Source organism: Lutra lutra, chromosome 1 (assembly GCF_902655055.1).
Source record: "Lutra lutra chromosome 1, mLutLut1.2, whole genome shotgun sequence".
Taxonomy (NCBI): Eukaryota; Metazoa; Chordata; class Mammalia; order Carnivora; family Mustelidae; genus Lutra; species Lutra lutra.
Window position 1 is genome coordinate 180716477 of NC_062278.1, and position 17125 is coordinate 180733601.

The 17125-nt window shown below is 37.6% G+C and overlaps 1 protein-coding gene and 1 pseudogene across 1 annotated transcript; both read right to left on the reverse strand.

Moving 5' to 3' along the window:
- Positions 1-13873: 13873 nt before the first annotated feature.
- On the reverse strand, positions 13874-14964 carry LOC125104882 (heterogeneous nuclear ribonucleoprotein C-like; annotated as a pseudogene).
- Positions 14965-16008: 1044 nt separating this feature from the next.
- On the reverse strand, positions 16009-16535 carry LOC125088866 (transmembrane protein 230-like). The gene is made up of 2 exons (XM_047710487.1): positions 16436-16535; positions 16009-16217 (listed from the first exon to the last, which is right to left on the reverse strand). The coding sequence occupies exons 1-2, from the start codon at positions 16533-16535 to the stop codon at positions 16009-16011; spliced, it is 309 nt and encodes a 102-aa protein (XP_047566443.1).
- Positions 16536-17125: the final 590 nt, after the last annotated feature.

Below are 17125 nucleotides of genomic sequence, written 5' to 3' on the forward strand. Positions count from 1 at the left end.
GTATGGGCCATAATAGGGATCACTTCCATCTCAAGTGTAGCTCTGATAACAGTACTGCTTGCAGGATACTCAGAAAATGAATGTGCAAAATGAAAGTCCAACGTCCTGCTGTGAGGAAAACACAGGCAGGATCCTCACCACTCTGCCAGGCCAATGCCAAGCTTTCAAAGACAAAGGGATCTTTCCTATTACTGGCACATACAACTCATATCTGTAAAATGCAACCCCCAAGGCTGATTTGTTGTTTCTCAGGCATCAACGCAGTTATAGTCCAATTCTTGCAAATAGCCATTTCATTAAGGGCTAGTGTAAATGTGGACTTGGCTTAGTAGCTAACCAAGTTATGAAACAAATATTTATTCTGAGAGGTAAACAATTTTAAATACCTCCATGGCCTTTATAAACATAGTATTTAATCAAAACAGCAAAACCACCTGAGTAGAGCCAAATAAGATATTTTCATTTAAATTAAATGATTTATTCTCACAATGGAAAGCACAGTTGTGATGTTCATATATAAGCAGAATCCAGGAGAATAATCAAGGTCTTAATCATCATGAAGACCGTATCTCAGAATCTTTTTTTTTTTAAGATTTTATTTATTTATTTGACAGAGAGAGATCACAAGTAGACGGAGAGGAAGGCAGAGAGAGAGAGAGAGGGAAGCAGGCTTCTTGCTGAGCAGAGAGCCCGATGTGGGACTCGATCCCAGGACCCTGAGATCATGACCTGAGCCGAAGGCAGCGGCTTAACCCACTGAGCCACCCAGGCGCCCCCATATCTCAGAATCTTAATCAGTTGATTTTGTACTTTAATTTTACAGTAGTAGAGATGACTTGGCTGATATCTATAGTCTTGTTGTCTCATGACAAAACAGCACATGCATTTTAAATTAGCCTTGATTTAATGTACAGAATGTTTGCTGTAGAATACAGTGACAACATGAATATATCTTCATAAAATGATCTAGAAATTTCTAAATCATTTGCTTTGATCAGGAAAGTTGTATTTTAATGAAATAATCAAGTATTTGCTGAATACTTATTATATACCAAAAATAAGAACCCTGAAATAAGACGTAGTTCATTCTTATTCCACTTGGGACAATGCAATATATAAATGGGAAAAATTATATAATTGGCCTTAATAGAGGTCAGGTTAGACATGGATACAGGAATAAAATAAGAAGATCATTATAATACTTCAAGTTGTTTTAAAACACTGATTCAAAAAAATAAATAAAATAAAAACACTGAGGGACGCCTGGGTGGCTCAGTGGGCTAAAGTCTCTGCCTTCAGCTTGGTCATGATCCCAGGGTCCTGGGATCAAGCCCCGCATCGGGCTCTCTGCTTAGCAGCGGGCCTGCTTCCTACTCTCTCTCTGCCTGCCTCTCTGCCTACTTGTGATCTCTGCTGTCAAATAAATAAATTAAATATTTTTAAAAAAAGAACACTGAGTACTTCATATTACTTATTTTTTTTTCCCCAGAAAACTAAAACGTCTCCACATTGTGAACAGGAGGAACTGCACATGTTTTAGCTTATTATTAGAGGTCATTACCTACCATATTCAGTCTTACCAGCAACACTCAAAAACATGAAGCTTTGTTTGCATTGGGGTATTCAATAGTCTGGCTCTGGAAAAGCCCAGTTTCCCTGAATCATTCTAACTCTAGATGACTCAGTCCAATTTCCCTGAATCACTATAACCCTCGATGACTCATCTTGGCTCTAAACATGTGAAGCCTTGTTGCAGCAATTTTCCTTTCAGTTTTTGTTAATAACAATAGTGACAATAATAAAGGCTAACATTTATTAAAGGTTTATTATATGTTTTGCACAATTTTAAGGCTTGCATGTACCACTACTTTACTTATACTCACAAAGTATCTATCAAGTAGGTACTAGTATTATTCACATTTTACACATGAGAAAACGAGTCATAGATTGAGTAAATTGCCTAAAGTTACAGGAAGTGATGGATTCAATTTTAGCATAAGACAGTTTGATTCCATTGTATATACACATGATTATCGTCCTAGTATCCCCCAAGAGAGCATACATTCTAAAAAGCTGGGAGGTGACTAGCATTTTGTGTATGCCTCAGAGCAAAGACCAAAAACCACTTGGTGCCATAGTAGGGCCTCCATGATTGTTGAATAAATGCATGGATAGACGGAAGAAGAAATGGAGAGACACTGAGGGCACAAATGAATTCAGGGATAAGATCTGAGATTTTTCTAAAGGGGACAGGGAAGAGAGGATACTTTGAAAGAAGGGCAAGATTTGAGAACTGAGTAAACATGAGAGAAGCAGCAGCAAGAGAGTAGAAAATGACTTAAAATATGAAGCAATGGCGACAAGTGAAAACACGAGTCACGTTCTAGACCATGTCATGGGTTTGGACATGCTGTGATACGGCTGAGATATGCTCATGAAAATATCAGATATTGCAAATAGGGGATTTTAAAGTATTGAAATGAAGGATTTTATTTTAGATTGTTCTGGGGGTTATGGAGAGTTGCTGCTATGAAATGATCCTTAAGGTTATGAATGTGGGGAAACAATGGACAGGAATAAGAGACATCTACCATCACAATTTAGGAGTCAGAGGAGGAAAACTATCAAATGATATGAAGAGTAAAGTATCAAAAAGTAAGAGATAAACAGAAAAGTACAAGTCATGAACTTTATAGCTGAAAAGTATGTGAGGAAAACGATGTTTAACAATATCAAATAAATAAAAGGCTTTAGGAACACCCCCTCCAAAAAAAGGTAATTATTGACTTTGGTGAAATTTTGGGAGAATTATGGTTTTAGAAGTCATATTGCATTATGGATGGAGTTATTGACGGAGATTAAAATGTTATTCAACAATTTTTAAGCTCTTACCAGGTACCAAACAGTGAATTTAGTAGTCTATATAGTTTAAATCATTGAATCTACACAGAAAACAAAACAAAAACAAAAACCCTGAGTTAGATACGTGATTATTCCAAATTTAAGAATGAAGAAACCAGGCCTCTAGGAGGCAAAGTGAAATGCTGAGGCATATGGCTAGAGAGTGAAAGATTAGGGCCTGGAACCCGCATCTGATTCACACATGCTTCAGTATACGATCTGGCAGATCTGAAAAATGTACTGGAAGAAACAGCAATACCCCCAGATGGCATTTGCAATATGAAGGAGATAGGCCAATAGAGATGGACAAACTGGAGATTATAGCTGAAAACAAGGGTGCATATGAGAGTCTTTGGGATTGAAGAAATAGCGAAATCAAAAAAGAATAGCCCTGGGCACCTGGGTGGCTCAGTGGGTAAAGCCTCTGCCTCAGGTTCCTGGGATTGAGCCCCGCATCGGGCTCTCTGCTCAGCAGGGAGCCTGCTTCCCCCTCTCTCTCTGCCTGCTTCTCTGCCTACGTGTGATCTCTGTCTGTCAAATAAATAAATAAAATCTTAAAAAAAAAAAAAAAAAAGAATAGCCCTGGGATGCCTGGGTGCCTCAGTCAGTTAAGCGTATGCCTTCAGCTCAGATCATGATTCCAGGGTCCTGCTTCTCCCTCTATCTGCTGCTCCCCCTGCTTATGTGCTCACTCACCTTCTCCCTCTCTGACAAATAAATAAACAAAATCTTAAAAAAAAAAAATAGCCTTCCTCTAAGACAAACCAAAGACACAGAAATCAAATATAGCATCTTCTAGCTATATTCCATCCTGCCTTGGGCCTGTCACTTTCTCTTTACTTTCACAACCAATTCAAGTAGTTACCTTTTCTATGGAGGCTACTTTTTAAACAGTATCTTTGTTCTTATTGTACAGGTCGTACTCCATGAGCTTTGCCCAGGTAAATTAAAGCACAGCAAAACCCGTTTTGATGCTACTGCTGGGCAGTCAGGTAGACTCACTGCCTATATACAGTTAGCTGAGTATAAGACTGAAATTTGTGCAAATGACAGATTACCTAATCTGCTCTATAAGGAGTTCACAAACCATGGCCCACAGGCCAAATCTGATCTGTTACTTATTTTATAAATAAAGATTTTTTGGAACAGAATCATGTACATTCATTTACATGTTTTCTATGCCTGGTTTAATGCTGCAGTGACACATTTGAGTAGTTTCAACAGAAACTATATGGTACTCAGGGCCTGACATATTTGCTATCCGACTTCATACGGAAAAAAATTTCTTAACTCCTGCCCTGGAGTTTTGAGTTTGCTAGCAAATATTTATATTGTTAAGAGTAAATACCCAAGTCCAGATGGCTTTCTGAATTACTCTGACAGAAATGTATCCTATATCAAATTAGCTACTTTTTCCTTCTCTCCATTATACATAACTCTGCAAACTAAAAGTTTGGTAGGCCATAAGAGACTACTAGAAGGAAAGAAGAAAACAGTCTTATAAGAAGGAAGGGGCTACAATCTCTGGATTTACCCTTAGAGAAAAGAAATCCAACCTGGAACATTTATAGTGATTTTATGTAAACAAGGAATAGATTTTTTATTCTGTGAAGCTATTGGGAGAAGAAAGTTTTGTTATATTAGTTAGCATAATTACTCTAATTCTGCCTATAAGATAAGCATTCTTCCCAAAATAAAATGACAGCATTATATTTTTAACCTTTATAATATAACCATAAGATTATAAGAAGATAGTCATTCAATATCTTAACATGTAAACTATGAGTCATGTTGAGATGCCTCTGCTTATAGTAATTATCTACATCTATCTGAATATACACTACAACTATTTTCTCTATTTCTGTGAGTGACATTGTATGACTTTGCTAAGGCTGCTGTATCAAAACACTACAGACTGGGTGACTTAAACAACAGAAGTTTGTTGGCTCACTATACTGGAGGCTGGAAGGCCTAAATCAATGTGTTGAGAGCTTGGTTTCTTCTGTGGCCTCTCTTCTTGGCTTGCAGACAGCCACCTTCCTGCTGGATTCATATATGATCTTTCTTTTGTGTGTGTGCATTCCTGGTATCTGTGTGGCCAACTTTCCTCTTCTTTTAGGGACACTAGTCATACTGGATGGGGGCCGACTATAGTGGCCTCATTTTAACCTAATGACCTCTTTAAAGGCCCTACCTCCAGATACAGTCACATTCTGTGGTTTTGGGGGTAAAGCTTCAAAATATGAATCCAGCCCATAACCAGCACCAGGAACCACCCAGTCTTTAACCCTTGCTACCTTCCTTTGCATTGCCTCCCATATTTGCCAAGTCTGATTATCTTTATTCCAGAATTATCTTTCATTTCTGTCCCTTCATCCCCACTTCTACTGCCATCTAGTCCGTGACCCCATTCTTTGAGGGTAGACTTTAGTAAATGTCTTCTAAATTGTCCTCCTGTATGTACTTCTCTTCATCTCCAATCTATCCCACCAATGTTTTGAATATCAACAGTCTTTCAACTGTCCTATAAAATAAAGATCATAACTTTATGCCTGTCATTCAAAAGCCTAGAAGATTGTGTTTTAAACTCGTGTTTCTAGTCTTCTGTCCTAATACTTCTTTCATTCAAATTTAACCACGTTTAGTCCCCTAAATCACATCTGGTTTCCCTAACACTCACTCAGCATTTAATTTCTCCACTCACTGCTTCTGGAACACCTGTGCTGTCACATTGATTAATCTTCAGTCAGTGTACCTTTTAACTCTCCACTAGAATGCTTTTGATCTCCCAAGGTGTTCCACAGAAACTTCCCTCTGAACTTCCACAGCAATTTGGGTTTCATTTATACTAGTTGTATTCTGTTTTGTATTGTCATGACTGTAATAATTATTATGTTAGGTACTGTGCTAAATGCGTGACATATGTTACCTCGTTTATTCTTCAAATTCATCCTTAATACCTACAAGTACTTACCTCATTTTACAGAAGCAAAACAAAACAAAACAAAAGAAAAACAAAAACACACAGAAACTTACAGAGTTGCATATCTTCCGCAAAGTCAACAGCTAAAAAGTAGAAAGCACATAGGAATCTGAGTCTGTCTGCTGATTCTAGGGATTTTATACATACAGTACATAACCTCTGCATACTTGCATAGAAATTTGTCTCTCCGTGAACATCTCACTTATGGACTTCATGGAAGTCCATTCTAGTCTATTCTGCATAGAACAGAAACACATCAGTTCGGCTGGCTACCAGCAGATGCATGTTAGGCAATTTCACCTTAGTCTCTGTGTGTTGCCAGCATTCCGCTCACCTTCAGTTGATGAAAGAATCATGTGTCAGTTCCCTCTGTAACACACATAGTATCGACTATCTAGTGTGTGGTGCATATGTGCACACTACACAAAATGATGCACAAATCAAATGGAGAAATGTTGACTATTATCAACTTTATCTAAGAAGACTATCATGCCCATATATTTTTTAATTTTTAATTTTTTTAAGAGATTTTGTTTATTTATTTGACAGAGAGAGAGATCACCAGTAGGCAGAGAGGGGGGGTGGGAAGCGGGATCCCTGCTGAGCAAGAGAGCCCCATGTGGGGTTTGATCCCAGGACCCTGGGACCATGACCCAAGCCGAAGGCAGAGGCTTTAAACCACTGAGCCACCCAGGCACCCCTCATGCTCACATACTAAGATGAATAGCCATTTACTGAAAAAAGAAAGGAAAAATTATCCAAAATTAAAGTTTGTATTCTATTTTCACTACATATATATATATATATAATATACATATACACACATATATATATATACACATATTTCACTCTCAATTATTTTTCTCCTCTTGCATAAGATGTCAGACATATATGACTATCAAAATATGTTTTGCTTCTTTTTTACAGAGTGAACAGATTATATAAAGTATTATAATCACCAATTATACAAATTACCTATTCATGTTTGTTTGACTATGTATGTACATATATATAGTATATACATATATATGTACACACATATAACTGCATATATATAAAATTAGAAACTATCTATAGACATAAAATTAGGAATTTGAAGTTATCTAAACTAAGTATCTGAAACATTACATTTCTTTACTCATTTAAAAGAAAATCCTGGCCATTCATTTTAATGCCATGATTTAAACTGTATCTATACCAAGTAAATAACAGAGGTAGTCATCTAAGTAATTCATACCAAATTTTAGCACACCAAATTCAAATAGTTTTCCTTTCTAAATGATCCTGTTAATTGTACTCTGAACTTCACTTTACTTATGTAGAAATAGCATTATTTCTAAATCAATATTACTATTAAGTCTGGATCATTAATTAGTAATATATTTTCTGAGTTCAGTAGAAAATTAAACAGTGAGGTGGTGACCATGTGCTTAAGGGGTTGGCCCTGTTGAAAGACTAATTTTATGATCAATGCGGTAACAAAAAAAATCCAAATGGTTATCCAAATTGGTTTGGTTTAAGTAACAAAATTAGATCTGCATAAATACAGTTGAATCTTACTCTTTCCATGGAGATCTTAGCAAGTTAACAAGAGCTAAAGACTCCATCCATAAAACTTCTCCTCCTCGGGTGTATTCTGGGCAGTCTATAGAAGGAAAATTAGTCTCTGGGCCCAAAGAGAAAATCCTTCCTTACATTTCCAATGAACTGTCTCAGTTTGACAAAAATGCATGTGGGCAAAGATGTATGACGCTGTTGTGGTAAGTTCTTCAAAATGACGAAATGCTTACAATGCATTTAGAAAACATATTGGTGAGAGGCAAATGAGACCTAAATGTAGCTTGAATGGTGGTGAAGTGGATAAAGAGTGATTATGGCTGTTTGTTTTGATGAGGTTAGTAGCCTGGTTCATGACCTCTCCAGAAAAATAAGATAGGGTGTTCTAATGGATTTTTCTTAATCTAATGTAGAAATGACATTGAATGATGGTTCTTAATTAGCATCCTCCTCTTCACCTGCATTTGGCGTGACACCCCCACATTTGCCTTTATAGTCTGAGTAATGCAAAAGGCAAGCTCCTTTTGCAAGCTCCTGCACTGAGGACACTAGAATGACAAATTTAAATTGGTTCTGTGCAAATGAAGAAAGAGATGTTGCTTCCAATTTTCCACGTGTAACTCAAATTTGTATTAAAAGGTTATAAGAATGCTAGGCAATGGACACAACATAACACATCTAATTCCTTTACAAAATTAAATTATTTACTCTTGAATCTATTACTCATCAGAAATATAACATTAAGAAACACAAAGCAGAAAAATCATGGTGTTGAATGTTGATCATTTTCAAAGGCAGTAACAGGCCCCAAGAGTCTATGCATATTAGCTCATCTTACATTTAATGATGTAAGGAAAGGTGTAGATTTATTTTCTCCTTATTGCTTAAAGAAACAGCCTGTTGTTCAACACTCCCCTTATGAAACAAGAAAAATGATAAAAGATACAAGATAGAAAAAAAAAAAAACTCTTTGCAAATCCTTTCTCAATTAACCTAGTATCTCCTTTTTGACCTTTGGTTAACATTGTCTCTTACTCTGAAGGGTTTAAGTTGCTTCCAAGATTTTTCTAGGGGAAATCTACTAAAAACTTCAGAAAGATACAGAATGTTTGGTGGTGGTAGTTGAGGTGGTGGTGGGGGGAGGTGAGGTGAGGGGGCTTGCTGCTCTGACCCATGTTTTAAGATAACCTCATATCAGGAATTGAATTCGACATTCAGAATCCATTCCAATTCCTTATCTTTAAAACCACCTAGTGCTGGTAATTCGGAAAAACTGGATGGATAAATGGAAAACCAGATTCTGATTTCCTCAGGAGAATCAGTTTATAAATCCCTGCTGGATCATGGAAATTAAGCATTTTTCCAAACCAACCTTTTCTTTTGCCCTAGGATAACCTGATCAAATTTCTTGGCTTCATTTTCTCTATTGGGCTTGCAGTAATGTGAAACTGCAGAGGCCTTGTCAGATCTAAAGCCAATTTCAAAGGAAAGCCAATTCCTTGGGGGAAAGGTGGCCACGCAAAGGCAAGATTGTGCTAATAGTTAAATCTTGTCTTCAAATGCCACCGACTGTCTTAAGAGAAAATGATATAGTGCGAGAGAAAAAGAAAGAGAACCAACCCGAGGAAAAAAGTAGAAATGAGTAAGAACAGCATTAAAAGGAGACAGAGGGGAATCCGTGGAAGAAAGCAATGAAAACAAAAGCTCCTGCATGTTTTGGGAAATATGCTAGCCTGGCATCCACAAGCTAAATGCAGACTAGTTTTTCACAAATAATTGGAAACATTTTTCATGCTGATTTGTGAATATGTGAAAGGACTAATTCAAGGTGATATTTCAAACCACCTCTCAACTGATTCTAGTCACATGCGCGTGCGCACACACACACACATACATGTAAAATAAGACTCACTAAGAAAAAGTAGCTCTTTATTTACCTCTTACGTCAATTTATAATACTAACCTTTTTAAAAAGATTTTATTTATTTATCAGAGAGAGAGAGAGAGTGCACAAGCAGGGAGAGTGGCAGGCAGAGGAAAAGGCAGGCTCCTTGCTTAGCAGGAGCCTGATGTGGGACTTGATCCCAGGACCCTGGGATCATGACCTGAGCCAAAGGCAGATGCTTAGCCGACTGAGCCACCCAGGTATCCCTATAATACTAACTTTTAAATAGTTTGTAATTTGGGGGAAAAACTAGCTGATATGTTCTGAGAAATATTAGCTTTTTTACAGTATTGGCTATTACAGATTATAATGTAACAGATTATTATTATTATTGTTATTATAATATAACAGATTATTATTGTAGCAGATTACAGACAATGTCCAAGTGTTATATAGAGAAATGTCTGGCAAAGAAATTGTTGGCATTACATGAATATGTATGAATAAAATTTTATTGAGAAAAGGTACAGAATAGAAATATTCCTATTTAAAGAACTTTATCTGGTAAAATTAGCTTTGAATTAAAAATCTGTAAGGTATATGAATGCTAATCAAAAATATGGGCATTGTTAACAGTGGAAATTGCCTAATAGCAAATAATCTATTTTTACCTTGAGTGGCTATAAATCCAAATAAATGCAAATTAAAATATAGCAGCATTCATGTAGAAGTTATTAAGAAAATTGTTGATTTAGGAAACTTCTGAACATAGCTTACCTGAATTTAATTAATTATGAGATTTCCAAGTAACCAATGGAAAAATGAAGGTTTATTTTTAGTTGTTTAATGAGCCAAGTTATGCGATATGCACAAGACACAAATCACCATTTTATGCCCCAGACCACTTACTTCCTCAGGCTTAGACTAGGACTAGGGATATTAAAACTTGTAATTTTTTTTTTTAAAGTATACTCCATGCCCACTGTGGGTCTTGAACTCACAAGTCCATGACCCTGAGATCAAGTCACAGGCTCTACAGACTGAACCAGCCAGGCACCCCAAGATTTGTAATTCTTTATCTCTACAAGCCCCATATGTTTTGTTTTTTTAAAGGAGCTTGTTTTCTTTGCTTACACTGAATGAGAACAACCAGAATATCAAGTCACGATGATAGTTAAGTGCAGATCTTCATTGGTCATTCTGGGTCTCCTAATTACATGGAACAATGGTAATGATCCTAAATTTTCATCTATTTCAGCATCATTTCCATTCTTAATTCACTATGGCTATGCAGATAGAGTCAAGTATTTAACTGAAGAGATTATCTGGATAATGTAGGCAGAAGATATCTTGCATATGTGTGTGTGTGTGTGTGTGTGTGTGTGTGTGTGTGTGTGTGTGTGTGTGTGTGTGTGTAAGAGAGAGAGAGAGAGATCCAGTCTTGAATATCAAGTTTGTCTTTCAAATTAATCAAATTTGCCAGAAAATTGCTCATTTGATTGCTACGTGGTTTAGTGGAAAGATCATTTAATATTCTTCTGGTGACAATGAGAAAACACAAAGCTCACATTATTTTTTTAAAGGAAATTTATTGGCTCATTTATTTCAGAATTCCAATAGAATATCCTGGCATTCAGGCATGGTTGGATCTATGGACTCAGGCAGTAAGCTTTGGCCACTATCTCTTTCTTCATCCGTAAGAATTTATTTTCCTTGGCTTTACGTTTTTGTTCAGACATTCCTTATGTGATGAGCAAGATGGTCTCTGAAGCTACATACGCATAACCTGCCATCCTTGCAATCCTGGATAAAGATGATACCAATGGTAATAACAGTAATAATAGCTGGTATTCAACTATATTTACTGAAAATTTACTTTAGGCCAAGACATTTTTAAGTCGTTTAACATCCATTCCTATTCAAAGAATGTTATGAAGAGGTGTATTATTTTTCATATTTTACAGATGAGTGAAGAAAAACTATTTTTTGCTAAGTCTATTAGAAAATTTGGGAAATCTCTATTCGACCTGGATTTCCTAAATTCCTGACACAAATTTATACCTAAGGCAGATTTCATATAGCAAGTCCAGCCCAGTTTAAATTCTACCCTTGTGACCGGGGAAAATGTGCAATACTCTTCAAAGAGGAAAATGTGCTAAAACTACCAATCCTTTACAGGTTAACAACTGAACCACATCATGACCCACATCCAAATTTCAATGGATAAACTTGAATTCAACAAATCATTGACTGTCATAACTAAGACATTGCAAGGAAGGCAGAAAAAAATTAGGAATGTAATTTGTATTCTAGATTTAAGGAGTTAAACAAAGAGGAGGAGCAATATGTAAAAAATGCAGAATTATAAGAAAATTAGTAGAAACAAAGGGCAAATGAAGAGTAACAAGGTTGAGATTGCATGCAATAGAAAAAAAAAATCGAAATAAAACAATTATAGTAGCCAATTTTATTGAGAACCTATTATGTGCAGCACATAATTAACCAACCTGGCAGATACTTATATTTCATATACTATCCAGAAGAAGTAACTGAGGTTGAGTTAAAATATGTAACTCCTGTAAAGTAACATAGCTACAAAATTATTGAGCCTGGTTTCAATCCAGGACATCAGACTCTATGATGTTCTCTCACTGAGAGCTCTAATTCCTGAATAACATAGGACATGGATAGAATTTACTTAATTTATTTCAGGGAAAAAAATACACCTTGAACTACCAAAATGCTTTATATCTTATATATTTAAATAATTCTTTAATATTATCCTGGAAATTTGTAATTTGTAATTCCAATTCAGAAAATGTAGAAACATATTCTACCTTACATTGAAAATAAGCCCAGGGGGCGCCTGGGTGGCTCAGTGGGTTAATCCGCTGCCTTCGGCTCAGGTCATGATCTCAGTGTCCTGGGATCGAGCCCCGCATCGGGCTCTCTGCTCGGCAGGGAACCTGCTTCCTCCTCTCTCTCTGCCTGCCTCTCTGCCTGCTTGTGATCTCTCTCTGTCAAATAAATAAATAAAATCTTTAAAAAAAAAAAAAGAAAAAAGAAAATAAGCCCAGAACAGCATTAGTTATAAATAAAATTAATGAACACGTAATGAAATCCTGGTGATATTGCTGCAGTCCACTGTGAAATACAATCCTGGAAAGTACCATTATATACCAAAATAAAAATACATTTTGCTAAGTTGGTAGGAATAATACATTTATATCATTTCAAATATTTATATTATTTCAAAGTTTAAGGACCAAAAGGTCTACTTTTACATTGTGGTACGCTTCTTCCAGTGTCAGATAAAATGTTAAGAACTATCCTTTGAATTTTCAAAAATAACACTATCTTATAGTTTATCACCACAGAGTTCATTTGGTATCAGTTAGTCCTTTTTCTTTGTGAGGTTGGAGCTGGGAACAACTCAAGGTCAAGTCACTCGGCAAGTAAGAACTTGGAAACAGAGTATCCCATGCAGTGAACTTCAGTCCAGATTCAAACACTGAATGGTCTGCTAGGTTAGCACATCCTAGAGTATACTTTATAACACATGAGGATTTTATAAGTTTAACAAATCATACCTTTAAATTTTGCTTTCAGGTGAGGTGAAACTATCTCTGCCTTTGCATGGGAAGAAGTCAGTAGTAACTATATTTTTTATTATTTATTTTTATTTAAAAAAATTTTTTTTAAGTAGGCTTCATGCCCAGTGTGGAACCCAACGTGGAGCTTGAACTCATGACCCTGAGATCAAGACCCAAACGGAGATCAAGAATCAGACGCTTAACCAACTGGGCTACCCAGGCGCCCCAATTATGACTTTAATATTAACAATAATTTATTTTATTATTTTACTTTTTAGATTTAGGCATTTTTTTAAAACCAGGTTTGTTTTTTTCCCTCAAATTCCTGGTTTAATAAGGACTTGTTTATTTTGAGAAAGAAGGGTCCCAAACATCAGGCTGTTCACAAAAAAATCCCACAGTATCAACTTTAGAAAACAAATCTTAAGATTATTACACTAATTATTTTTCTAGAGGACACATTTGACATGCCAACTCTCATTCACAAAAGTACACTGGTACACTTGTGTTGACCAGCCCCACATAGCAGTTTTATGCAGGGTATAACACACATACCTCTAACTCGAAGCTGCTCTCAGGTGCTACTCAACTAATGCGACTGCCTCTGCAGTTAGGGAAGCAACTACTGAGCTCATGGATGAATGGAAAGAACTGTGCTCTCTGCATAATGAGAGATTATTTTGGAGACAGCTGATAAAAATCACACATCCTTTTTGCTTGTAAGTCATAAAGAGGTATCAAATAAGACTTAATATAACTACTAGGAGAGTCAAAGGAACCAAAAATGGGACTAGGCGCAGGGCAATATGAATTAATGAACATGGGAAGGACAAGGATGGGGAAAACAGTGAGCAGAGAGAAGACACTAGGGGAGAGGATCTGGTAAATATTTTGATCTTAGACAAGCACTGAGGTAAAGAAATAATGGGGCACATAATGGCAACCCCTATGTGCTTAGGAGTCATCCTCACCATTGGTGCTGTCTCTGTCATCCTCTCCCTCCTCATCCTCTTTTTCATCGTCCTTGATCAACTCCAGCTGGCCATCCCCCTGATCTTCATTATCATTTTCATCCAGTAGGTCCCCCTCCTCAGCAGAGTCATCTGTACCCGCCCCCAGACTCCATCTTCACATCAGTCTCCTCTTTCTTCAGGGAGCTGCTGCTCTGCTCCTCTGCTGACTTACCATTCTTCACCTCTCCTTGTTTGCTCTGTTTTTTCTCCAATTTTTTCCAGGATTTCCAGTAGAGAATCCACTTTTTGTTTTATCTGGGTCAACTCCTTCTTAATGGTCTGAAGGTCATCGTCTTTCAACTTTCCAGACTTGGAAGAAGATCCTCACTGTCTGCTCTTAGAATTGAAGCCACTTTTGCCCCTTCGTGAGGTGTTTCCTAATACACACTGGCATCTTGAAGGAACTACAGCCCTAGCAGGAGGAGGAGGAGGAGGAGGAATATGTGCTTGTCATAATAACTTCATTGAAAGTCATCGTCCAAGTCATAATAGGAGCTGAGTAGAGGGGATGGAAAAGGGTGTTCTGGTACTGACCCATGCATCTCTGCTGCAGATCATTTCACACCTGCTTTTCCTCAGTTCACCTTTGGCTCTGAAGCCAGATTAATATCTAAAACCTGGCCAGCAATCATTCTGCCATCCTCTCCTGCCACAGCAGCCCGGGCATTTCTCTCATTAACATACTGAACAAAGGCAAGCCCTTATGAACCCACAATTTTGCCGTATTTCCAGAAGATGGCCTCCACATCAGATTTCTTAACCACAAGAGCATTTAGATTCCCAATGAATACACGGGAGTTCATGGAGTGAGGATCTGTCTTGGTAACATTGCTGGCTATCTTCTTTGATGTTAAGATTCCTCACAAAGCCGAAAGATGTAGCTGAAGACCAAAAAAAATCTCACAGGACAGGGAAGGGAGAAGAGATTGGATTCTCTTCAATCAAGCAATCAAGAGATTGCTCCCAGGTTCTACGTGGAGAAGTCAACTGCTGCTCGAGGTCAACGATGCGGCCGCACTGCTCAGTCTTCATCTCTTCACAAAATGGCCTAGAGTTTGGCATTTTACTTTCTTTTGAATATGTCACGTTTCGCAAGCTAGGAAGACAGAATCAAACTAAGGCAGTCTAGTCCTCTAAGGATCCAGGACAACTCTTGGGATCTCTAGCAGAATGGCATCATGATACAAGGTGCTAATGATGGGCTTATAATCTCTAAATAATAACAATTTATCTACATTTTTTCCCCTTAGGAAACATCTGAAAGTCCAGTCCTTAAAGGCATGATACACGAGCATCTCTACAAAGAAAAAAATGACCCAAATTATATGCTGGCCAGTTTACTGGTGAACCAAATCAAAGCTGACCAATGACTAGTGAACAGAGGAAGTGTTTACCTTTCGGAAACTCACTCTGAGGTTTAAAAAAAAGTCCTGGCTGCTGTTAGTAAGAAAACAAGTAAAAAATGTTACAGATGCATGCACACTGGTACTTGATTTTGCCAAGGTTTTCCACTAGAATACAAAGCTAGAGATGAGTGTAGGAATAAGATACTTAGATGTTTTCTAAGTATAAATTTCAAATATATTACCAGGTTTCAAAATAAATTACCAGCAATATGAAATTGGCATACTGAATTCTTCCATTTGCCACCAGAACAAACTGACAATGAGGACTATTTCAAAGAAATGCTAAACTATAGGAAAGGTGGTAGTAATAACACCTTCCACTACAGAATAACTTCTGGCTTTCCCATACCATTAACACTGCTACTCTTGCAAGATACATGTGCATGCAGAAAAACTTGTCAGCTGTTGCCAGGGCCAGGAGATGAAAAATAGAGCATGTCCTAATTAGTTAATTTGTGACTATAAGCTCAGGTGATAACTTGGGGATGGACCCATAAAATCTGGCCATTCTTTTGTTTAACAACTGAAAACTGCAGAATTCCTCAGTCCTTTGCCACAGTTTCTGCTCGATACCTTAAAGCTGGCTTCAGTCCCATCTGTGACTCATCTGCTCAGTGTTGAGGGTGGGCACTAGTTGTCAAAATCTGGAAGGTCATCGGTAAGAGTAACCTCAGTAGCCTTTGGATACATAGTAGGAGATGCTCGGGTGGTAAAATTCTGGCAGGAACACCAGGACGCCAATGATCAGGACTGAATGTTCCAGCCTGCCCTTTGTTGATACAGCCAGCAGGAGGGAGCCTATGATGAAAAAGGCACCCATAAAAAACAGCACTGTAGTAAGTGCAATGGTTTCGTATGGGATCTTAAGAGTGTTTTTTTCTTTTTCTTTTTTAAGATTTTATTTATTTATTTGACAGAGAGAGAGATCACAAGGAGGCAGAGAGGCAGGCAGAGAGAGAGGAGGAAGCAGGCTCCCTGCTGAGCAGAGAGCCCCATGCGGGGCTCGATCCCAGGACCCTGGGGTTATGACCTGAGCAGAAGGCAGAGGCTCTAACCCACTGAGCCACCCAGGCGCTCAAGAGTGTTTTTTCTTAAACTCACGGCCAATGTGTAGGCATCATCTGTACTGGAAAGCCTTAAGTACTTCACTTTACTACTGGAGATTCCAGTAACCAGGTTGGTAGGAGACAGCATCATAACAAGAGCATCACACCAGGTCGCCCCCACACCGATGGCTTTCTCATGGGGCAGCAGAGGCACTGGAGGCTCTTGGCATGCCTCACCTAACTGCCATCCCACCCGCCAATATTACCAATATTTTAAAGATCATTTTAAATTTGGTATGTGTGTTAGGTACATTGATATCTAAAGCATCCTCCATGAATATATCCAGTGCTGTGATATTTTGCATAATACCTGAAAACCAGAAACATAGTCATAAAGACACTAGGAAGCACTTATATGCCAAAAGTTCCCAGAAGGGGAGATCTCTGGTGATCTGTTGATGGTTCTGGCTCTGTATGGATATGACCACCAATTCAAGGGCCGTATCTTTTACTCCACATCCTGCTGTCCGCAGCATTGTGTAACACTGTCAACTCTGATTTACAAAGGTGAAAAGGGTAATGTTACCAGAAAGATTCAAAGAGATTTTGCACCAGTTCATTAAAAAATCAATTTGCAAGCACAGAGAGGATATCAGATAGTAACTCTTATTTATCAAGCTAAATAAATCCATTTTTTAAAATATCAAAGAATGAATCCTGCAAGTAGGGAAACTTCAGAGA